Source organism: Phaethon lepturus, unplaced genomic scaffold, assembly GCF_000687285.1.
Source record: "Phaethon lepturus isolate BGI_N335 unplaced genomic scaffold, ASM68728v1 scaffold9246, whole genome shotgun sequence".
Taxonomy (NCBI): domain Eukaryota; kingdom Metazoa; phylum Chordata; class Aves; order Phaethontiformes; family Phaethontidae; genus Phaethon; species Phaethon lepturus.
In genome coordinates, this window is record NW_010546908.1 from 79,383 (window position 1) to 103,764 (window position 24,382).

A 24,382-nucleotide genomic window follows, 5' to 3' on the forward strand; every position below is an offset into this window, starting at 1 on the left:
CCTTAGTCAGTTCTTGAAGGAGTTTGTGAAACCTTTCAGCTTGAGAAAGTTTGAGCTTGGAATCAAACGGTGCTTTGAAGCCATCTTTCACTGCTATCTCAGAGCTGTTTTATGGGGCAGTGTGAAATGGAGAACCGTCAGTGACATTTTTTATAATATATGAGTGCTTTAAGGTGTAAGAGAGGTATTTTTGCCATCTGGAAAGGAAGCCAAGAGAAACTAAAGGGGAAAAAAATAACCCAGTTAACACCACGCCATAGCAGAGCTGCAGAAAGCTGCTACTGATATATTCTCCCAAGCTCTCAGCAACCTGTAATTATGAATTGGCTTACAGCTAAGATATTGATGGATATCACTCAAGAAGGAAAATGAGAATGTCTAGATTTTTTTTACAGTGAACCTGTACTGAACTCTGTGTGACTCTCCTCCTATTTATAACCCTGTGTGAAGTTCAAGGAAACTTGTCCCGGAGGTTTCCCATGAGAGGGAACTGTGTTTTTACCTGACTAAAGCTCTCTGGATATTTTCCCATTTTTTATTTGATCTAAGTGTGAACTTTCTCCACCCTCTGCCCCTCCTTCCTCTCTGGAGTGGTTAGAGAGGCTGATTACAGCCAGGATTACACAAGAGATGCCAGTTGCACACATGTTTTGCATAACTGTGCTGTGTTGATTTCAGACAGGGTGCCCCAAGTTCCCTCCGTGCCTTGCAACAGAGAGACAAGATCTCTATCTTCATTCCTGAAGCTGGAGAAATGCTGTTGAGGCCCTGACTATTGAAACTTTGACAAAGAGCACCTGGCTGGGACGCTCCCCAACCACACGGTTATCTGTACACTGCAAAGCACTCGCTTTCGGAAAAGCCTCTACTTAAAGAACTTGTTTGTTCTTTTTGTATTAAATATGCAAAATATTTAAAACAATAAATATCCACATATTCCAAAAATCCACAAATTAATAAATATCCACATATACCTCTGTGGAAAGCGCTGCGAGGGATCAGCAGGGCAGTGTAATTCAGTAGGATTTTCAGTGTAAGGCAACAGAGTTCCCTGGGATGCTGCCGCTGCCCTGAGACTTCTCTTGCCCAGAGAGCCAGGTACTCTGTATTAAGGATGGGGGAATGTGCTCCCCAAGCATGTGTCCTTTCCCTCCCTTCCAGTGAGACAGGCGTGAATGCTCTCACGTGTTCTGAGGCAGTCGAGGGCCCATGGTGAAGATCTTGACTGGAAAATTAAGACAAGCTCACATTAGTGCTGATTTTGGGGGCAGTTCACCATGGCCCTTATCTTCAAAAGCACTGAGGTCTGCTTGATTTCATCAAGAATTAGGGGCTTTGACAGCCTGTGTTTTGGTTTCGTTTGCTGGGAAATAGGTCCTGTCTTACTGTCTTCCTCCTGCCTGCCTCTTTTCAGTTTGGAGTGAATGTCTAGGACAGCAGAGAGTATCCCCCCAGCCGAACAGGGCTGTTCTGAGCTGCTTACGGCATGGTACTCTACCGTGGGATAGAGCTGGTCTCGAAGGTAGGCCGAGCTCAGATTGTTTAAGGGCTTTGGGCTCTTCCTAGAAAATAAATCACATGCAAAGGGTACACTGCTGAGAATCTGATGATGAAATTTTTATATAGAAAAGCGGCATGGACCATAGACTCTCTCTCACTTGGATACCCTTCAATGGGCATGCATTTTGCTTGTCTCCTTGGAGACAGTGGCTTGTCTGAGAGCAGCTAGCCTTGGCTAGGAAAGGCCTGACATTTCTAGTTTGTGGGGTGAAGCTGTGCTGCTGAATTTTCCAACAACCGCAGAGGCATGATTTGATATGAGCATAAACAGTTCTGTACAAGGTTATTGTGTGAGCATCTTTCTCTAATACCTCTCTGGGGACACTGCTCGAGTCCCTGGTGTGAAAGACGGATTCAAAGATCCTCGAGGAGAGCCTAGCGATCCCCGTCCCTCGGATATCAGCAACGTTTGTGAAATTTCTCCCTTCCCTTTCCTTGTGCTGAAGAGCTGAGTCAGCTGGACTGGCATGTCTGGAACTCTGTGGCACTGCGAGCAGGCGGTCTGCCAGCTGCATTACACACCGCATCCAAAGGAACACGTCACTCCTCTCTCTTTTTTTTTTTTTTTCCCTTTGCAATCTCCACCCTCTCCCTTTTATTTTTCCTTCTTGATCCGTGTAGGTGAGTCAGAGAAACCTGCACATCCACAACCTGTTCCTTCTTGCCAAATTATGGAGCAGCACTCCCAGTTCTTGTTAGGTGTCAGGAATAGGTTATGAAAACAAAAACTGATACAGGCAGCGTACTGAGTATAGAGCACATACTGTAAATGAAAATTAAATGCATAGTGAATGTGCCACTTAGAATGTGTTCCTAATACAGCGATGTCTTTTGCAGGAGGCACTTTATTCTGTGATTCATATATAATACTAGTTTTCTTCCTATAAAACACCAGGATGGAACAGGGAAATTATTTAAGGCGTAAGTAAGAGCACGTTTAGGAAGAAAAGCCATCTTAACTCCACAGGATTTTAAAAAAAACAGGAGAGTGGAAAACTTCTGGTAGGAAAATATGTAGTTCACGGAAGTGTTTTTGAACAAAGTGACTGAGGTTTTGATATCTACTGTAGTTGTACTAACCTGAAGAAACTCCATTGATACTGGCACAATTCGTCAGATTTTACACTATGGATGTGTTTCTAACCCCAGGAGTTAAAAAATAGTGAATCCGGATCCCCCACATCATAGACCCTTAGAAATGAGTGTGAAAGGTGATAAATTGGCCTTTTTATCTACGATATTTATTTCATGAGTGGGGAGGGAGTGAGAAGACAAGCAAACCTAACTTCCAGGAGCTGGAAGCTGAAGGAAAGCATAGTATTGTATCTCACTTAGGGTGAAGCTGCAGGTGTTGGTAACACTGTAGGATCAGGTGTTTCTCAATATACATAGCTACATTTCCATCATGCAGCATCAAAGGATTGACTTTTTGGCATGTTTTGTTGGAATGAAGCTGCTCAGCTTCAAAGAATAGATCATCCACCAGGAAAAGTGCTTTGTTTGACTTTTACGTGCCACAGTAAAATGTCCACGTTAGCTATATTGTGAAAAATGTATCCATTATGTTCATATCATTAGTCTTCTACAAGCAGTGAGTTTGTCCCAAGGGCTAATGATGAGCCAACTTCAGGAGAGCGCAAGTACAGTTTTGGTTGAGATGTGTGAGATTTCTGCCTTGATCAGCATCAAATCCGGGATGAATTTGACCTGGCTGGTGTACGGTCCCCTGGGATAGGATTGCACCATTGGTGAAGAGCAGGGAAAGGGCCATTTTGTATCATGTAGCATATAACTCATAGTGACAGTTGTTTCTCAGAGAGTTCAGGTCCAAGACAAGAAGACAGCAAGGTTTACTGCCCAGCCACCTTCTGCAGAGGATGAACCTAGAATACAGACAAAAAGGGAGTTGTCGGAGGCATTCAAGACGTCAGTGTTGCAGGTAGGAATGAGCCCAGAGATTCTAAGTCCCTATCCACCAATTTAGTTACACGACCTTCCAGACACCAAGGGAAAAAAAAAATAGAAAAGTTAAAAAATAAGAAAGTGAGAGAAAGAGATTTTTCTTCTCCAGGTATTGAGAAATGAGAAGTTTTACACCCTTTTGCTCTGGATTCAGACTTCACAAAGAAGTCACCTCTTTTAAATAGCCTAGTGGAGCCTTCAGTATAAATTTTTGTTTGGGATTTTTTCCATCAAGGAATGCAGCTAAGTATATTCAGAGTTTCCTAAATTCCCTGTTTTTACAGGAAACTTTTTAAATGTACTTCTGGATGTTGAGAGAGCTCTGTGTTTTCCAGCTTTTCTGTTTTTACTTTCAGCCCAAGCAGTTGCTTTTTCTTTCCTTCTTCTCTTTTTCTTCCTTTTGGTTTAATTTCACACCCATATTTAATTTCCTTTCAATTTGTCTGCCTCCCTTTCAGCCACAATAACAGTGTCTGAATCTGTCCAGGGCTCGTAGTGCAAAACTAATCGCACCAAAAAAGAAACACCCTAAAACCCCAAATCTTTCCTCCCTCCCTCTCTTCTCATTCTGTCCGCTGAGCAAACCTAAAGAATACTGGGCTTTAGGAAGTGCTCAGGAACTGTTACTTATTTTTCATGTTACAAAACAAAACAAGAAAAACCCAAAAAACCCACAGCTAGGAAAGATATTGAGGCTAACAGGAATTGCTGAATTTTAGTAGCCAGAAAAGCTTAATGTAGCTTCAGTGTCAGACATAGACACTTGATGTAGAGGTTTGTGCTAGAACAGAAGCTATCCACTATCCCAGATTCATCTCTCAGAGAGTTGAAGGATCCCATGATCCTTTAAAACATATCTTTACCGTTAATTTTTTCTGTTTTAAGAATTGTTTTCATAAAAAATCATCCTGGCTTCCCCCTGCCAAATACTGTGGCTAACTTTGAACATGAAGCAGTGAACACCACGAGTGTTGGTGGAGAGCGTGTCCAGCCCTGGTGGTAGCAGATTCATTTGGCTTGGTGAAGCTGGAGGTGATGCGATGGGAGCTGGGATGAGCTTTTTGTATCAGTGAGCTGCCCCAAAAAGCTCTTCGCTGGAGCAGCTTTTAGCATGAGGTTTTCAGAAGTACGCAGAACAGCTTGGCTGGGCACTGTCTGCTTGAGAAAAGTCCCACCCTTATTTCGAGCTCCTCTCTAACGTTGGTGGTAAATATATACGTTGTCAGGCAGAGAGCAACAGGAGCAGACAGGAGAACTGCATAGGTAAAAGGAGTCAGGCAGTTCTTTTTCCTGCTTGACCTCATTTGACATCTGTGCAACAGATGACAAGACCACTTGCTTGAACGGCAGATCTTTACGAGGGTAACACAAAGGCATGTGCCACGCTGGTTCTTGGGCAGTAAGGAAAGTTATGAATAAAAATTTTCATGTCCCAAAGGAGCCCATTAGTTTCATAGCCTGAGCTGGTTTTGGAAGCAAGGTTCCCTTCACTGCTGGCCTTGATCAAAATAAGTGAAAACTCCCAACTTCAGTGTTTGGGAAAAGAAGAGGAGCTGTCAATATTACTCCTCCTGTGTGCTATTGTCTTCATGACAGCTTGCTCTGAATAGTCCATTTCCAAAACTTTGTTTCTGACAGTGACAAGAAAAGAGAAAACTTACTTAAGGGAAACTGGAGCGTGCCCTTCCTATCTCCTAATATGAGACATAAAATTAAAAGATGTCAGATGCTAAAAGATATACTTTTTCTTGTGCGGGAGCATGTAGGTGGGGTGGTGGAACTCATTGCCACGGGATGAGAGGAAAGGAGCTGTAGTTAAGGGCTTGTTCAGTGCCTTTATGCAGAGGGAAACTATCTAGTGCTGTAGTGAAAGTTAAATGTCGTGTATTCTCTGTCTCCCTGTGTTTATATGGTATAACTGGTAACACTATGTTTGGCACTGCTTGCTTCAAATAACTCGTAGATTCTGTTGGCTTTATAATGCTAAAGAGCTTCTGCAAGATATGCAAAGGAGCAACACTGGGAATAAATATAAACTGTAAGCAGCTGATGTAAAGTGACTTCAGGGTATTACTTCCATTGATACTACCTACGAATCTGGCCCAACATCTACACTTGTTTTACCTAAAAGGGGAAAAAAAAAAAATCCCCAAAACAAACAAAAAAGCACTTCTCAAGGGAGTGTTTGTCCAGCAGCATTCCTGATCTGTACGGAGGTACCCACACCCTGCGCTGCCTGTGTGAGCTGTTCCTCTCTGCCTGCAGTCGGTCGCTGCGGAGCTTCGCCTGCGGTGACGTATGGATCTCCAGTCACCTCCTTAAATTGCTGCTGAGCTGTGGCACTGACGGGGAGCGAACAGGACAGCCCAGAGAAGAACAACAGACCAACCTAAACTTGTTTTTGTTTTTCCTGCTCACTGTGTCTATGGAGAAGGGTTAAAATTAAGAGAAGCCAACAAGTGCATTTTGGAAGGTTTGTCGTGTGAACCAATTAACGCTCCACTTATCAAGTCAACTTTAATATAATGTTAAAGGTCTGAAGTGGGGTGGAAAGTACAGAGCCGGTACATACAGTTAAGGTTTAACCTCCATCTTAAGCTGGTTCCCACCCACATGCGGAGGCATTGCAGGGAGGAGGCTCCTTTCCGAAGTCACCTCTCTCATATTCATCACAGGGCCTATCCCCCTTTAAAAGTAAGTTGCCATAAACCTGGCTGCCTTGAAGTGATTTTGAAGCTAGCCAGGTGATAAAACAACCAGTTATTTTGTGAACTTCCTGGTTTTTGTTAGTTTTTCTCACCATCAGAGTGCTGTTTAAACAGAGTCCCTTTTCAATAGTATTTAACCATTTTGGAGTTGCTGTAAAATTCCTGGGAACCCCACCAGTGCCAGGGGTGCCTGGAGGACTGGGACATGTTGGTGTGGGACAAGGACAGTGTGCCTGGCTCAGCGTCCGCACAGTGCAAGCGCAGAACATTTGCCCTTGAGATTTTCAGATACATATGGGGAGATCTGAGAGCTCCATTGCCATTAATATAAACCAGAAAATGCGTGTCAAGTGCCATTTGCCAGCTTTGAAGCTCTTATATTGAAGGAAATAAGGGTAAGCCAAGAGAAATATATGAGGAGAGCTTCTATCTGTTGCTACTGTTGTTCTGTATGTTACTTGAGACACAGAATTGGAGCAAATATCTGTGGATTTCATCTATTTCAGAACTAAATACAACATTAATATCCTTATCTGTGCTTTCCTTGATTTACTACATAATTTAATTGCATGGTTCCACATAGACGTGCATTTTTCTTAATTTTTCACACATACATAGATACAACATACAAACCTATAAAGTGAACTGTTTGCCTGATATGCTGCAAAGGAAGAAAATGGGGTGTAAGATTCTTGCTTTTCTGTTTTTAATTATTTAATGGGTGCTGAGAGACTGCGGCAGGAGCTCTGCAAGTATCTGTACTGTTAGGGAGATTTCAGTAATTCTGTGACTGTGCCAATGAAACGGGAGTTTGTTTGTTTGTTTGTTTGTTTGTTTGTTAAACTTCTGGCACAAAAATGCCACCTACTTATTTATAACCCTTGTGGCAGATTGGAACATTGTTTTATCTGTAAAATCCTGCAGATCAGTTAATAAATAAATACTGATGAATCAGATTAAATAATAAAGCTACCAGTCAGCTGCAAGATAAATCGTAATAAACTACTAAAGTAATAAAAGACTGTAGACAGAACTGCCTTGAAGGTACAAATGAGGACCCCAACCCCATAGCTGTTGTACATGAGCACTAATGTTTACTGATTTACACCAGATACTGGCCAGTGTTTTTCTATGCAAAGAAGGTATAGATGCTTGAAAGTTTGTCCTGACTAGTGTATTTACTTGTTCTCCACGTATGTGTGCGCATGTTCTAGCCAAACCATGTAGCACGGTTCTAGCCAAACATGCGTCCGTTCTAGCCAAAATGTAGCACAGATGAAGTCTTTGGAGTTTATATATAATCTGATGTTTAATACTGCTTGCCGCAGAAGATCAAGGGAGGACTGAACGCTAGTGCAGTATTTCACCGCTAGCCGCTTATTTTACAATACCGTAAACAACTGGCAGGTAGATGTAGGTGTCAAGCTGCTGCTTTGTGCCCTGCAGATATTTATAGGAAAGGCAGGTGTGTCTAGAAAACAAAGGGTGTGTAGGTGCAGTGTTTTGCCATTGTTTTGCTGCGTGCTGATGTACCACGAGTATCTAGTGGCCTTCCACTGCTAGCTCTATATGGGTACTGTACTAGTATGTGGTAGCTGTCGACAGAAATAACTTACCATTGACTGCTGCTGTGCAAAAAGGTGGGACAAGTCATTTTTCATTTGCTGGGAGGCTCACAAAATGTTCAACAGCCACATATATATCCATAGGCAGTTGATAATAATCTTTACTAAGAGGCATTGGCCACGAGGTCATGAAGTGAGTCAAGTGCTCCGTTTCAAGCCCCAAGTCAAGAAAGTACTAATTGCCTAATGGCATGTATGTAGGCTTTTCCTGCTGTAATGTTGCATTTTGGTTTTTGACCCTTTTGAGGTGTCGAGAAACCTTTTTAAGCACGGCTGTAGCTATATGGTCTCTACCACACGATCTAGTGAAGCAGATCATGCGTTTACGTTTACCATATGACTGCACAAACCCTAATACTTGGCCCAATATGATAGTCTAAAGAGTGCTTGTAGAATGGAGACCGGAACTCCATGAGGTCCAGAATTGTATCTGCATCCCATGAAACGTACCCCAGGTATTGCTGCCTCTGCTTGGACTGGCGAACATTAGAAGATTAAGGCAAAATGTTCATAATGTGATTAGAGATTTGGTTGTTTCTGCACATCAGACTGCTTTAAGGTGTCACGGATTGGGCGCTCAGAAGTGGAGGCACTTGACACTGTCACAAGTCTCTGTGTGTGCGCTTCAGCAGCCTGGAGCTGTATTTTAGGTGTTTACATGTTGTGACTTCTGCATGCAGGTTGTCTCCGGCAGTCTCGGGTTAGCTGTGGCACTTGCTGTTATTTCTGAACTCTGGTATATACTGATTATTGTCTGTGTGTGTGTGTAATCTCCCAGAGAGAAAAAAAAAAAAAAAGCAACAAATAAAAGAGCCCCCATGAATTTCAATGAATGCATTTACAGTCATTAAGCACAGCAGCGAGATACAGCATCGGAGTGGGAGGCAGTTTCCTTTGCAAAGCTACGTGCTGCTCAGAGCCAGCATGGGCTTAGGTGTTACTTTAAATTTTTGTGATTAATTTGTTCAGGGGTCTATTATTCATGTAAATATTTTTGTGTGTGAAGCTTTGAGCTAGGCAGCTCTGGAGAAGCCGAAGTGCGCTGTTTAATTACAGTAATGAACTGGAGGGACCGTGTGTCACCTCTCTGCAGCCTGAGCCCTCCTGCCGAAACCTCAGCACTGCCTCAGCCCTCCCCGGCTCTGACAACTGCTTCCTCAGCTCAGGGAAGCTAGAGGTGGGGAGGACCGCAGCAGCTATTATATCCACCTTTTTGTGACTGTCGCACACTTTCTTTTTTGTCCTGCGTGTTGTTAAATGTCACTAAGCGCAGGGGCATTTTACATTTCCCTGGGCTGACCGTTTCACGACCTGAAAGGACACCATACCTGCAGATTGCCTCGTATGCCACCTATTTCTTCTTTTTTTTTTTTTTTCCCCTGATTTGGTTTTCTTATTCCTGCTTGATCCTCTACTCTGCAGCATCCTAAGTATCTCCTCCTGCTCTTTAATGTTCACTCCCATATCTAATAAAATCACAGTGTATTATTAAGTCCTTAATTTCTCAGTAGAGATATGGGCCGTATTTTTCTGTGTCTACCTACTTGTGTGAGCTTCACCAAATTAGCCTCTGTGCATCTTGCAAAGTGCGTGAATTCATTTACATGCCGCAAAGAAGGGAATTATTACCTTAATCATACATATGAATAATTGAAGCACAGGAAATCAGAATAACTTGCCTACAGTCACAGAATTTGTAGCCTAAATAAGAGTTGACCCCAACACTCCCTTGTCCCAACCCAGTGCATTAACCAAATTTCCTACCTCTGTTCAAACTGATCTTACTGTGATAAGTCCTGTTCAAGGTGAAGAGTTGCTTTGTGCTGCGCACCGTGTACCTGCAGAACAGCTCCCCTCTCCCAGGCGACTTCCAGTAGGGAAGAAAGAAGAAATAATGAATTAATACTGGTTGTGATTGTGAATTCTGTAGCCTCACTGGTAGGTGTAAGTATCAGCCCCCAAAAAAACATTTTAACTTCCTTGATGCTGCTTCGGAAAGCTTCAGTTGAAGAGTACTGGGGTTTCCTCCAGCTCTGGGGTGCTAGGGGCCGAGTGGGAGTTCAGATTTTACAGAAATAAGTTGCACTCGCTGCACTGGTATCAGAGGGACTTCCTCAGACCGAAAGTAGCTATGTCAGATGGCCATTTAGTTCAGCAGCCTTCGCTGGCTTCCCTTCCAAGGCCCGGATGGGGCAATAATGCAGAAATAATAAAAGCCTGGTACGAAGCTCAGTGCAAAGTCTCTAGTCCTTGGATTGGGCTGACGTACGTCACGCGGCTGTAGTAATGCCCTTTCCTGTATGAGCGGGTAGTGTTAGCAGTTAGGCTGTTGCAGGGACTCGGGACGTGGGCAGGGGGACGGGAAGGAGTTCGCTCTGCGCTGCTGCCGAGAAGAACGTGGTCTGAAATGGGGAAATGTGGGAGTAGCTAATCCTGACTGCTGACACCGGTCATTGGTCTTAATGGAGGCAGGATTTTAGCTCAGTGAAGTGTATCGCTGCTCTTAACCTGTTCTGTAAGCCTTTCTCATGTTATATGCTTATGGCAAGGTATTACCTGGGATGCCTTGTTACTTCCCTTTGACTTACTTTATATTCTGCGATGTGCTCCCATCTCTTTTGAGAACAAAATGCTGCGTGAATGCCTTACGGGCTCTTTCTCTTTCACTGACCTTTTTTTATGACTTTAAAGAAGTTTCCCTAGGCCCAAGTCTGCTTTCTGTCTTGAATATTGACCTTAGAGTTACACCATCTCGTTGTCACTGCACGCAGACTTCTCGGCTATCAAAGTTCACCCACAGGACTCAAAGTATTCCTAACTCAGAAACACCTTCCGTTTTATGTTCCCCTTCTCTTCTCCCTTCTTCCCCCACATCAGCATTTTAATTTCACAAGCAAACTCCCTTTCTTTGTGAATTTTGGTTTACCTGTTTCATGGTAAAAATTGTACTTCAAATTTAAATGTCTTTTTCACTGTGACTGTCATAATATTTTCCATTTGAGGCTGAGACTCCGCTGTGGGTTTTCTGTCCCACATTGTCATCTGTATGAATCTAAGCTGAAATGTGTGGAAATTCTGACATTTCAATAAGAAATATAAAGTGTTTTTTTACATTCTTCAAGTTAGCTGTTTCATAGGTATGGCCACTGGGTTTTGCCCAGTGCCCTGGTCTTTCCCGGTTCAACAACAGATTGAAGATTTCTCAAGATTTTGAGCTTGTTTGCATTCACTATATTGTGTCATTTCTATGAGAATGAGTGATGGTAATTTTTTATCTGATTGCTTACCCTGAAAAGGTGAAAAAGGAATAATTACGCAAAGCCAGGGCTTTCCAAACTGGCTTTGCTTGGGTGCCACTACCATTGGTAGTGATGGTTATGTACAGCGCTGAATGTGGTGTCCCTGTACCACGGTCCTCAGGGAGGAGCTCAGAGAAGGCAGCTTCAGACCAAGCAAACTGAGCCAAACTTTGAGTGGCTTCATCATGGAAATGGCTCCATGGTGGAAAGAGCTGCCTTTGATGTAGGCTTGCAGGGGGTTTTGGTAGGCTATTGCACTATTGCACTCTTTGTCTTCAAGTCAATGGCCTATAGACTAAGACGCCTTGTGCCCAGTAGCCCAAGTCATATGTTTTGGGGGCAAATTTTGACTATTAATGTTTACCTGCTGTACACTATTAGACAAAGGCTGGAATCTCTTTTGGCAGTCGAGTGGTTTCATACGGTTGGTTTGTTATCTGGAACAAAGTATACTGCTGAGGAGATCACCAGAATTGAATTCTCTAAAACACTTTCACATCTTTGTATTGGTTAATATGAAATATGGAAGAATGTACACCCACTGGCAACTTTCATGTCCGCAAATACATATTTTTTGTCATGAGTTACTTTGAGAATATGAGGAGAAATTTGCAGCTATTTCAATGACTTGACATGTGTCACAACAACAAGGTTTCTAAAATCCAGACCGTAATTGCTACCTTGGTTGGTTGCATCTTTTACCAAATGGGTCATGAGAATTGCTGGTGACATGAGCTGCTACTATCAGAACCGATTCCGTTCTGGTCTGACCTGATCAATTGTGCTGCGACCCAAGTCACAATCACTTTATGTAATTTTATAGTATAAATCAGATTTTACAGGTGTGGGTCTATGATGTGATTGCATCTGTAGAGCAAGTGGGACAGAATTTGGAAATGAACCCAACGGAGTTGTATTCGTTTCTATGCAACTGGAGCTCACAAACCTCGTTCTTCACAGATGTGTCTGAGCAGCTTCCAGTTGTGTATTAGGCAGCATGACTAACATTTGTCACATGTTGTTTATTCTCTTATCTTCTCCCAAGAGGAAGGAGTGTGTGTGCTGGAGAATTTCTTTCCTTGGGGAGTTACGTTCCTCAAATCCCATATTGTGTGTAGAAATCGTACCTTTATCATTAGATTTTATCATCTCTGTGAACCTTGAAATTTGATGGAATTTGGATAGCTGACCATCATTGGAAAAGCTCAGCCTTGTTGCGTGTGAATAGTTCGTGAAATTGTTGCAATGCAGGGAGCAACCATTTGAAGAGGTGTAATGACAACTTTTGTTTGTTTGTTTGTTGAATCAATTTTTTGTACTGCGAGCTTGTAAGGGAAAATGTTTCTCTGTGCTTAACAGTAATATATTTAATTAATTGTAGCTACCTCTGGAATATTTGCAAGCAATCATCCCTTTCCCTTCCATCTTACAGTTTATCTAAGTTGCTTGATAACCTGGTGTAGCCAAAGCAGGTGGGCTAATTCATCCCTGCTTCAGCTCGGTTAACTTAATCCCTTCAATTGCTTTAGATTTTTTTGATTAGACACCACGCTGGCTTCTAATAAAGGCGTCAGACTGACAGGCATTGATGCCATCTAAATGCATGGTGAAGCATTGTGATGGTGATGATAAAAGCCTTTCCATCCTAGGGAGCTGCCAGTATGTTTTCCTAAAGGTGCTTCCAGAGTGAGATGGCTGGTTTACATTTAAGAGCTGAGGCTTGATCCAGATCATTCACATCAAGGGCAATTAATCTGGGAATGGTAATGAGCCTCACACTCAGCCTCCACTGAGATTCCCAGTACCAGTGCCAGTTATACAGTTAACATGTAAGCTAGTGAGCAAAATAAGATAAAGACCACAACTGTTGGTTGAAGACAGAATACTTTCCTGAGGATAAGCCTTATCTGTAAATACAGAGAAATAAATCCACAGTTTGGATGCTTGCGCTTATTTTTGAAACACTTGGTTGTGTCACTGAACTGCACATGCAAACAAACTTTTTGAGAAAACAGAAACTTTCTGCAAGCATGTTCATTTCATCAAATCCCTTTTTTCTGAGACAAAAACATTTGAAACTTTTTCATCAGCTCTGATACCAGAGACTCAGGCTTTTTGAGCTTCCATCATATAGGGGATGTGGGGCACACACTGAGGTATCTGCTCGTCCTGCAGAGGCCCCAGAGAATTTCCCTCCCCCTGGGTCTTCGATGTTCGGGGCATCAGCCCCAGCACAAGTTGCTCTCTACCCAGCTTTTTGTTGGCTACCAGTGTCCTCCCTGCAGTGTCCCCTGCGTTTTCCCATCCCAGTGGTGACGGTGCATTTTGGCTCCAATTAGTACAGCTTGGATTTCATTAATTAAATGACTGCGAAAAGCTTTCAACGTTGGGACAAACCCAATAGAAACACGTATATTATCCAACAGAGGATGTTTTCAATTTCTTTGGCTGGAAACTAAAATTCTTACCTAAGATTTTCAAAACTTTGGAAGATGTTTGACCTTCCCCATTGCTCTGCCAGCTCTGAAAATTACAGCCAGTGGTGTTTTACTAGACTTGCAGTTCTGACTTAATAGCTCTTTAGTTATTAGAGAATAAATGTTCATGTTCTACAAGTTTAAATTATAATAAAAACCTTTATTAGCATGGCTTGGCGAAATACACTTCTGGCTAGCTTTCTGGCCTTGTGTTAGGCCATTCTTGTGGTTTCTTAATGACATGCTATGAAAGGGATATACTTAATGAGAATCTGGTGCCAGGTTTTGCATGTGTTATGAGGCATTTGCCATTTGTTCATAATGCTGCTGAGTGAAACAAAAAAAAAAAATTGGAGTTAGGTCTTGCGTTCATCTGGCTCGATTTTCATTGTACATGGCCTTTTATACTTTCATATATATAAATATATATATTTTAATAATTCTGGTCTCTACAAATTACTGGTGGCAGCTCAGTTCTGGCATGTAACGGTGCTGTTACAAAAGTTACTTTCTGTTGTCTTTTATTTTTCCAACCTTCCTTTAGTAACTTTGGCAAAGTTGTCTCAGTGAAAGAAGAACTTCTCTGGGCCACGTAATGGGTTTCCCCACAGTTGGGAGCAAAATTAGGCCAGTGGAGCAGCCCGTTTTTGTGAAGGCAACTGTTTGTACCACGGGCAAAATGTCTGAGAAGTTTCTTTCCCACGAGACTTGGTGACACACAGGCAGTGCTGCGGTGTGATTCAGCGCTTTGTTTTCTCCTCTTGTCGTCTGTTTATTTGCTTTGCGACCAACAAGTCCACCTCTTTTTCCTTCTGCTGATACTGCACATTAGTGTGAAAAACGGATGGGGCAGAGAACCCGGAGGGTGGGAGGAGGTGTGTGCGGTGGGAAAATGGGGCTGGGAAAAAGCTCTTGAGTAACCTTTCTTAGGTGTCTTTCCATCGCAAGGGTTGTCTGTTGCGAAGGTGTGATTTTTTTGATAACAAAAAGTGGGTTGCAGTGGATTTGACCCGATGCTCTCGTTCTTTCCGCAGTGGGGAAGCCTCACAAGTGCAACTACTGCGGCCGGAGCTACAAGCAGCGCAGTTCGCTGGAGGAGCACAAGGAACGCTGCCACAACTATCTGCAGAATGTCAGTATGGAGGCTGCCGGGCAGGTCATGAGTCACCACGGTGGGTGGAAACCGCCTTTTGAGGTCTCTTGGACATGGAGTGTCTCTTGCGGGTTTTTTTCCATCTGCTTTTCTTCCTTCCTTTCAGCTTTGCATCACTTCCGTCTTATAGCTTGCTTATACTCAGATAGGCAGGAGGAGAAAAGATGGGCTAAAATCCTCACTCTGTCCAGTTTAACAGCACTTTTTTTGCTGATTTTTTTTTTTAAGTCAGTATTTCACTTTTCAGTATACATAAATATGCAGACATGAAAATAAAGCGAAGTCACCTGTGCAAGGTTACCCTAAAAATGAAATAGGCCATGTGTAACATGTATGATTACCTTTCCCTTCCTTTCTGATAGTGACTGATAATTACAAGAGATAAGGATGGTAGAGGTAGTTGGAAGTCATTATTTCTAATCCTTGTAGTATTATATTATATCACAAAAAAAAGGGAGGGGTAGATGTAAAAATCTCCAGAGCAGAATGGAATTCAACAGTGTTGATGAAAGTAATTATAATAAAAAAATGTTTATATGCATTTATATGTGTTAGTATTAATATGTTAACTTAACACTGTATGTGTTAATATACATAAAGACTGAAGATTGCCAAAAAGAGTGTTGAAAGCAAGAAATTTCAAACTTCCTGAATGGGTTTTCAAAAAATTCTGTAGCTATTAGTATGGATAATGAGCATAATGTCTCAGACTGCAAGGTTGTAGGCTTATCTGTAGCACTAAATACTAAATGGTAGCTGGCAAAAATTGTCACAATTTCATTCAAAATTAGTATTTCGGAAACCCTTCTAGAACTGAACATCTTTTAATTTTTATAAGTTGTCTTTAGATGTTTGGTACTTGAAGTATTTGAAATTTCTTACTAATCAGAAAATATAAAAATTACATGTTTTTCATTTTGATTAAAAATTACCATATAACTAAAAATACCAAAAAGTTAGATTGTAGGTAAATGAAGAGGCGAAAGAACATTTCCTCTTTTTTTTTTTCCATTTTGCTTTTCATTGTTGAGTGAAGTCACTTGGCTTCATTTGGAAATTAATTATGTAAAAGTTTTGAAAGGTCATTTCTAAAAACCTAAAAATACAAGCTGAAATAAAATCTATTCAGCATTTCTAACATGCGATATTTTTTGGTGAAAAAAATCACCAAAAAATTTTAAAGAGTACTTTTCCATGAACAATTTAATCCTATCAAGGCATTCTAAATGTATTTAATATGTAGTGCTAAAATGTTCATACAGCTCTATTAAGTAATTATTATCTTGTAGACGCCCTGGAGATTAAAGCCAACATTTAAAAGTAATGGATGACTTTAAAGACATGGAAGTTAGTGATTATCTGCTTTAGGCGTGACTTTACACTTGTAAAAGTTAGTGGAGAGACGGATTTCAGGGCTTTGCTATTTGCAGGTACCTGTTGTGTGCTTGGTCTGTTAGACTGAGCGCTTAGTTGATAGTAGGAGTTTAACCACCAACTCCATTCCCAACAAAATACACATCCTTCACTCTACAAGGGTGTGCCTGTCTTATTAACCAGTGAGGTGATCATTTCAGTCTGACTTTCCTTAGGGGAGTAACAGTAGGCTGATACAATTATGACGGCCAGGATGTTTCAGACATCGCATTGTGGAGGATCTTACCAAATGCCACTCAACTTCCGGGTCTATTATTAAGTTACTTATTAAAATTGAGTTTACTCTTGTTGATAGTGTACTTCTGAGGAAATCGGAAGCTTTTTCTAAGCTACTTAATGCTATGACAAGAAGGGTAAGTCCTTAACCTTGTCTACCCAAAGAAGCTGGCATGGTCGACCTCGCATTGATTTTTCAACCAACCAAAGTTAAACCAGTGCAAACCCCATGTGGATAGTTCTTTTATTTACAGCCTGACTGACTTTGCTTGGACTTAAAATAGAAACATTCACACAACCACTTTACTTTTCTCAACAAGATTAGCTTAAAACAGCACTTTGAATTCAACTAGTGCCTTTTTCTCCTCTGGGCAAATACGCCTGAATGTCCCGTGGTGAACGTTTAAGGAATGTTTGATCCACAGTCTCTGTCTTGCTGTTTAGCGAGGGCAAAATGAGGACAGGCAGTGACAGGGAGCTCCAAATTCAGCTGGGACCAATAGTAAATCTCACCCTGCATCCCAGCATCACTCCCACCCGTGAAGCTTACCATGGGAGTGAGGGTCATGAGCACCAACCTGTAGAGGTCTACAGCAAAGTCCTTTCTCCTGGGACTATAAAGGCATCTAGGAAAAGTATGCAATTGGTTACTCAGCTTGAAGTTAGGTCTTAGTGTAACCCTGAAAAATGTACTAATTTCCTTCTGTCCCGTGTCACACATGGAAAGAATATTCCTGAGGATGAATGAGTGCATGCTTTGGAGATTTTGATCATTGGTTTATTTTGCATCACATCGGGGTTAAATTTTCTTGACTGTCTTTCCAAATACTTTTAAATATTTTGTTCTTGCTGACAGTTTTGAAGCCTCTGAATGAATTTTGGTGTGACTCCTGCTCACAACTTCATCGTTATGCACAGCATAGGTAGAGGTGGGGATTTTCTTATCCCTACCAGCATCCTGCTTGAAGGACGCAGGTGGCTGTGCTGGGTCTCAACCAATATGGCCAACGTTTAACAGTCGGTCTAAATTATTTCTGCAGAGATGAATTGTTCCAGAAAACTGGAGGCAGCCCCTAGAGAGTTTGGATTGTTTTCAAGCATTGTGCTGAAGTTGATCAGTTTATAGGCATGTTACAGACATCTACTTGGGTGCTTTTGCCTTGGCCTGATGAGGCCTTTAGTTTCAATTATCATTGTCTTGCAGATGGCTAGATCACCTGACAAAAGCCACAAGGGGAAGCGAGAGGAGGGGACGGAGGGCTACTTTCGATGTGTGGGTAGGAATGTACAAGTCTCCGGGTCTCCCTCCATCCTCTTGCAGGGTACTGGTTGCTTGCTGAGCTGCCCCTCCTTGTGGCTGTGTCCTGTCCCCTGCTCAGCAGGATGGCTGCTGCAAGAGGCCTCCCATGACTCTTGTTGGCAATTCTCAGCTAAGCAGTGCTGGCCCCAGAGGTAGAAATTAGTTTGCGGTCTCCCAGCTAGCGGCGTGTTGGGGGTGACAAAAGTGACAGTCTCTGAATGCCAAGAACATGACCTTTGCAGGAACAAACAGGGAGAATTGTTGAAGGCTAGCTATAGTTTCACCTCATTATATGGTCTTCTCCATCTCCACAAAGCAAAACGTCTAAGGAAATTCTTAGAGTGGAGAAGGGTACTCTTTTTAGGAGAAGGAGAAAGAAGCGTAGCCCTAGGCTGTGCAAGGCTCAAAGGCCAGCTCAACATAAAACACACAATGGCCTTGTGTCCTTCCCTCTTACATAGTTGCTTCAAACATGGTGAAAATGCTGGTCCCACAGGAGACTTCACACCGGGGTCCCTGGGAATATTTCCTGTCATTTCTCTGCACACACACTTTTTTTAAATAGCAATATTGTGAGCTTAGGAAAGGAAATTGAGGTTGATGGAGTAATACTAATTTATACCAGCTGAGACTTAGCCCAGTGTCTGTTGTCTGCACACAGAAGTATTTATCAGCAAAACGCCTGCTGTGTAATTTTTTTACTACTTTTTCCCCCTATTCTTTCCTCGCTGGAACAGCATAAACTTTTTTGATAGTATGTGTGATTTCTTACAAATTAAGAAGCAAAAACTAAAAGATAGCTACTTTGAGCACTATGATTGAAAGACTGGTGCCTTCAGGAAAATAAAGACTTTGTTCTGAAGAGCATCCAGGTTTGTGTATTGAGAGTTTGGGCTTAGAAACAACATTTGGTGTTAACTGCAATTGAGGACATTAACAGTGTCAGAGGTGGTGAATGTTTGCATGGGCAATCCAGGAGCACACCTGGTAGCTGATTAAGCACATCCCTGAACAGAAATGTACTAAAATGTGAGCTTTTAGCATTAAAAAGCCTTCCTGAGCTCAGACCATAGGTTCACAGCCTAAAATGAGTTGCTGTATCAAAGCTAGTTATGTCAACTGTTCTTCGGTAGCTCCCACTACCAAGGGAATGAAGTACAATGAAAGACAACAAAAAAGGAATTGCATTTACTGCAGAGTAAATGTGTACACATGAGTTTCTACCACAGAGCATCTGATTTGTGATAACTCTTGTTGTGTGTGATCAGATTGCTTTTCCCTTTTGTTTTTCCTCAAAAAAACCCAAACATGCAGGCTAGACTGTTTGTCCTTTATTTATATGTTTTAAAATTGAGATGAAAATTAATGTGTCTAGAATTGACAATGTGATCTTTAGCTTAACTCACTGGGTTTCTAAAGTGTAACATCTCTCCTGTTTGGTCCAGTTTTGCATACAGTTTAAATGGTTTCCGAAACTAGATTATTTCCATCTCTCCCTTCTCCCAGGAAATGTACACAGCAAAACACATTCCAGTAACTTATTCCCATCGTAAAACAAATACTGGCGTGATTCTGTTGCAAAAGAGCCACACTCTGGGTTATAGAGTTGTGTTCTGAGGTGGGAAAAAGAGCTTGCAGCATGAAAGATAGAAAAGAAAATGCTTTTATTGATGATGATTTTACTTTTAAAAGGAGCCCAAGCAGAATTTTTGCCTGACTTGGAGAAGAGCAGATGTCTTTTTTAGCACTATTCATTTTTCATGGAAGAAAGGTTTCAAATTCCATGTAGGAAATTTTACATGCGTATGCCTAACAGTAGAATTATTTAATTGTTAGTTAATTATTATAAGGCATACAGATGTCACTACATTTGGGGCCTAATCAGATGGCTATGAAAGTAATCGGGAGGTTTTCAACTGATTTTGTGGGCAAGTACAGTCCTGCAAAGCTGGCACACCTTTACGAAACCTTCCTAGGAGGGACTTAGAGCCCTCTGCACCTCCCTGGCACCCACTGCCAGCCTCGCGTGTCCTGTGCACCAACGACTAGAAACTCTTGAAGTGGCACTTGCGTGCGAACCCGGTCCATCGCAGTGAGGGTGGGTATCGCCACTGAGCAGGGATCCAGGGTTTCAGGCAGAGTGTGTGTGCACGTGCGTGCCTACGCTGATTTTTGGTAAGCGAAAAGGACAGTCAGATGTTAGTTCCCAGTGGAAATCAATAGACGTAATCTTTCCTTTTTTCCAAAATCTCCTCGGTAAATACTTGAGTAGAACTAGTGCAGACCAAGCACAGTATTTAAATAACCCTAAAAATTTAGCCTTAGCTATTAAAGTATTCCAGACCTCCCAGTCTGCGCTGGGCATTAATTAGGTCACTCGAACACTGCATCACATTTTGTTGCAACATTAGATTCATTTCATATTTATGCTTTTTCTTTCTCTCTTTCAGTGATGCCAGCAGGACTGCCTTGTAAATGAGAAACCATTGTGTTTCTCAGGGGGAGCATCCTGTACAAATAGAAAAGCAGCAGAGTAAATCATTTTATAGCATATGGTAGATTCTAAGCTCAAAGTAGTCAGCTTTCCATAGCAGCAGAGGCACAAATGGAATCAAATGAATAAATTGCCATGTTTTCTTATTATGAATGTCTGAATTGAGAAGTTCACCTGAGCAGATACTCTGTTTTGTAATTGCCTGGTATTTGCTCTTCCTTACTAGAAAGAAGGCAAAGACAAGGCTTTTATCACCCCATTTTTCATGTATTATGTGCTAGCAAACAGCTGCTTGTGTAAGAACAGGGGAGTGATTATTCCACATTAGGATCCTGAAGGTAGTAAAGTTACATGAGAGGAAAGTAGGCTGGTGGAGTTAATTTATGGCACGGTCTCAGGGAGGAGATATCTGTGACACGAAAGGCTGCTACGGTGAGAGACCAGAGGAGGACTAGCAGAATATTTGGGTTTCAGTCCTTCTCTACTACTTCTGCAATACCACCCGTAAAGTCTCTGGAAGATTTGTCTAATACAGAGAATGCAATGGGTTGCTCAGAGTTTACAAACTGTAGGAACTCTTTGCAAGATAATCCCAGTTTCTATTTCTCTGCCATCCATTCTTCACAAATAATTTTTTATACCTAGACCATCCCACTAGCACACAAGACTAGTGACTGGTCCTTCTCAGGTTTCTCTTGCTACCTTTTGAAGATGAATGTGGGACAATTAGGCCATGTATTAAATTCATGGCAGCAGAGCAGTGGAAAGAGCTACATGTGAAATTACACTTTTGACATATATTGCAAATGACTTGGACTTTCTGAGCCTGATCCGTAGCATGGTACCACTGACCCTTCTTGGTGTTTATAAGAGGGTGCTCAACAAAAACAGAGTACTCTCTAGGTATTTAGTGACATAGCTATGTCAGCAAGTGACATAAACGCCTGTGCACATCGGTCACTACTACCCTGGTTGGTAGCCCATGCAATTCCTGTATTACTTTTCCTCTAGCACCTTATTCCCTAACCCCCAACAAGCGACAGAGTGAAATAAGTAAAGACAGAAGGGGTCATTAGTTACTTGTTATTGTCTCAAAGACAGTGTAGGAGTGTTCCCCTAACATAGTTAGCACAGGGATGCTCCCTGCTGATCCCAAAAAGTAGGAAGGCAGACACAGAAGACTTGCATTCACTGGTTGTTAGGTCTGTGTTTGAAGGGATAAAATACTAATCAAAAATTTATAGCTTCTGCGACTGATTCTGAAGGGAATTTCCACATGATGTAATTCCAGTACGGTGTTTGCTGCTTTTATGATCTTGCTATAGAAAGAAGAAACACACTTTAACAAACAGATCCTTCATTCCAGAAGCCTTTGTCTTGGGGAATGCACAGCCAGGCCCAGGAAATACAAGTCATCAATGCCTTGTATGTTTTTTAGTCATTGAGATTAGCGCAAAAAGAAACTAAGAACGGCAAGCATGCCATAAGTTAAGGGAATACACAAAGAACGACAACTAAAAAGTTACACAGGCAACAGGTGACCATGCTGATGGGAGAATAATAGAAAATGTCATCTGCAGAGTGAGTTTTCAAAAGTGTCCCCTCCTCCCTGGGGATCTGGAGTATTCAGAACAAAACAAGTCCTTTAATAAATGCTTAAAGTTGGGCTTCTGCTAAATAAGATGGTCCCAAAGAGAGCCATTTTATAAATGTGGCTCTGCTTAAAGGTGAATGCTATCTTGATGCCCAGTGTGTTCTTGCACCTTGCTTTATTTTGTGTTGCACTTGTTGCGCGATCAGCAGGGCTCAAATGATTTGTGTTGTCTGTGAAGTGTAGACCAGACTTGTCTGATACGATTTTTTGGTTTTATGTAGTACCTCCTATGGAAGATTGTAAGGAACAAGAGCCTGTGATGGACAACAATATTTCTCTGGTGCCTTTTGAGAGACCTGCTGTTATAGAGAAGCTGACAAGCAACATGGGAAAGCGTAAAAGCTCCACCCCACAGAAGTTTGTGGGTAAGCTTGAAATACGCCTTTTATTATTTTTAGTGTCTAGGTACAGGTTACTGTAATTTGTAACAGCCAAAAGAACAAGGGGAAAAGTAGCGTGCTCAGAACTTGGTTGTGATGGGGAGGGACAACAACGGAGATGGTTAAATCACAGCAAGAAATCTTGAAAATTATTGAATTAATTTTACTAACCCAGAGAATTCAAAAGTGAGGTCCCCAGAATCATGAAAATGGCCTAGCAAATCTTGAGCTTTTTACTGTGCCTTAAGGCTGGTTTGTTTTTTTTTTTAACTTTTCTCTGGCCCTTTTGAAATTTAGACTTGTCATCTTTCCCCCTCCTTGCCCCAGCAAATAAAAACTAGGACTCTCAGTGTGTGTGTGTTTAAAAAAAAACAAAACAAAAACCACAACAAATATCTCAAAACGTATAACTTGTATTAAATTCCTGAGAACTGGCAGCAGTGGGTCTGATAATACCGGCATGAGGAAGTAAAAGCACATCACTTCTGTTGGAAGAAGTGTTTTTTCAGAGTGCAGTGTTCTGCACGCAATAAACTTATTAATGCATGAATATAACACAGCATTGGATGACTTTTGGCTACCAAATTTAGAATCCTAGGCCCAGAATTCATATTTTGCTTTGTATCTTGACATCTTAAAATTGTTCGGTTTGTAACAGGGGACAGTATGGGGAATTTTACTTGGTTTGAGCTGTAGCTTAAAGCTTCTTTTTACTGCTGCTGTGGCAGTGCTGAACTTAGGAGGGGAGCTGGGACGGGGAACTATTTGGGGTAAGTGTGTGCTGCTAGACTCCCAAGTCATGTAATACGTGTTTTCCACGCTTACTCCCTGGAAGGACAGTCATACAGATTTTAAGGGTGTCATATACTCATTCTGCCTACACTGAGAACACTTACGGAGAGAGGATCAGAGGACTGTAAGCAATTAACACAGCCATTTAGAAAAGTCATTGCCCCTCAGCTAAATGCAGATTCAGATGGATTTGTTAAATCACCACTGAAGGTGGATTTAAGCTAACCCATGTGGTTTTGAATAGCAGGGGGCTAGCAGCATGCAGCAGCTCGCCTGGGGGGCACTGACACACTGACCCGGCTGCTCTCAGTCATCTGACCATTCCCAAATACCAGTGCTAAGCCAAGGTTAGGTCAGGAACAATCCAACCCACAGGAGGAATGCTGGGAGGCATCAGTACTTCCTATATTGTCATTGGTCCTGCTCAGATAAAAGTTTAATTCTTAGACTGTTGTTTTTAAGAGTGGTCTGAAATGAATTACCGTATAGCTGATAAGAACCAGAGTATTTATATTCTGATTTAATTTACTGCTGTGACAACAGTTGGGGTTGAAGAGGGTGGAAATGGGCAATGTAGTCTCTACTGACAAGCCAAACACAGCTTTATGAGATTGTAAACATGGCCCCATCATAGCAGGTTTCCCTAGTGTTGTCTCAGCAAGTGCTGGATGTTCTTGCAGGTTGTGATCAACAGTGAAATAGTAACCATGCTGACACTTAAACCGGGGTGTCTAAACCTCAGAAACATTACAGCCGCAAAAGGAGGAAGGGCAGTTCACATCTCACACCCCTCTTTTCCCCCCAGGCCGTCCACAGACTTGAACAGAGTTGTGTTTGCAGTACCTCTCAGAGGTTATCTCTGCAGGGGCTAGAGACTTGATCTGAGAAGGCTGAAGACCTTACTCCCTTCCCTTAAACTCTGGTGTACCCATGCCTGCTCTCAAAGAAGTATAGTTTATTGATTATAAGTATACCTCACAACTGAGGCAACCCACTTTTTGGATGGTATAAATTGAATCCATTTTGGAAGCTGTAGATAACAGTCTCTCTTTTTTTAAACCAGGAAGGTTATTTTACTTGTCCACTCATGTGCAAGTGGCCATATGTTGTTATTGTCTTCACAGGCAAATTTACTGTTTGGAAGTCCTTGCCTGAGACACGCTGTAGCAGATTGCTATTCTCTTCAGTAGGGTACACTATTGTTTTGTTAGATAAACCTGTTTCTTCCGTAGGTGCAGCAGATCATTTTGGTATTCCATTTTTCTGGGACTGGGAATACAGGGTTTCATGTGACATGCAGCTTTTTATCCAGATCCAGCTGTAGGGAA

The 24,382-nt window shown here is 41.9% G+C and overlaps 1 protein-coding gene across 2 annotated transcripts in view; it reads left to right on the plus strand.

Annotated features, from left to right (window-relative positions):
• Nucleotides 1–24,382, plus strand: part of IKZF2 (IKAROS family zinc finger 2 (Helios)) — a 107,555-nt gene that overhangs the window by 78,348 nt on the left and 4,825 nt on the right. For both annotated transcript variants that reach the window (XM_010289455.1, XM_010289454.1), the window contains exons 5-6: nucleotides 14,666–14,803; nucleotides 22,104–22,247. In XM_010289455.1, coding sequence (XP_010287757.1) covers nucleotides 14,666–14,803; nucleotides 22,104–22,247 — 282 coding nt within the window. The remainder of the gene's footprint in view (nucleotides 1–14,665; nucleotides 14,804–22,103; nucleotides 22,248–24,382) is intronic.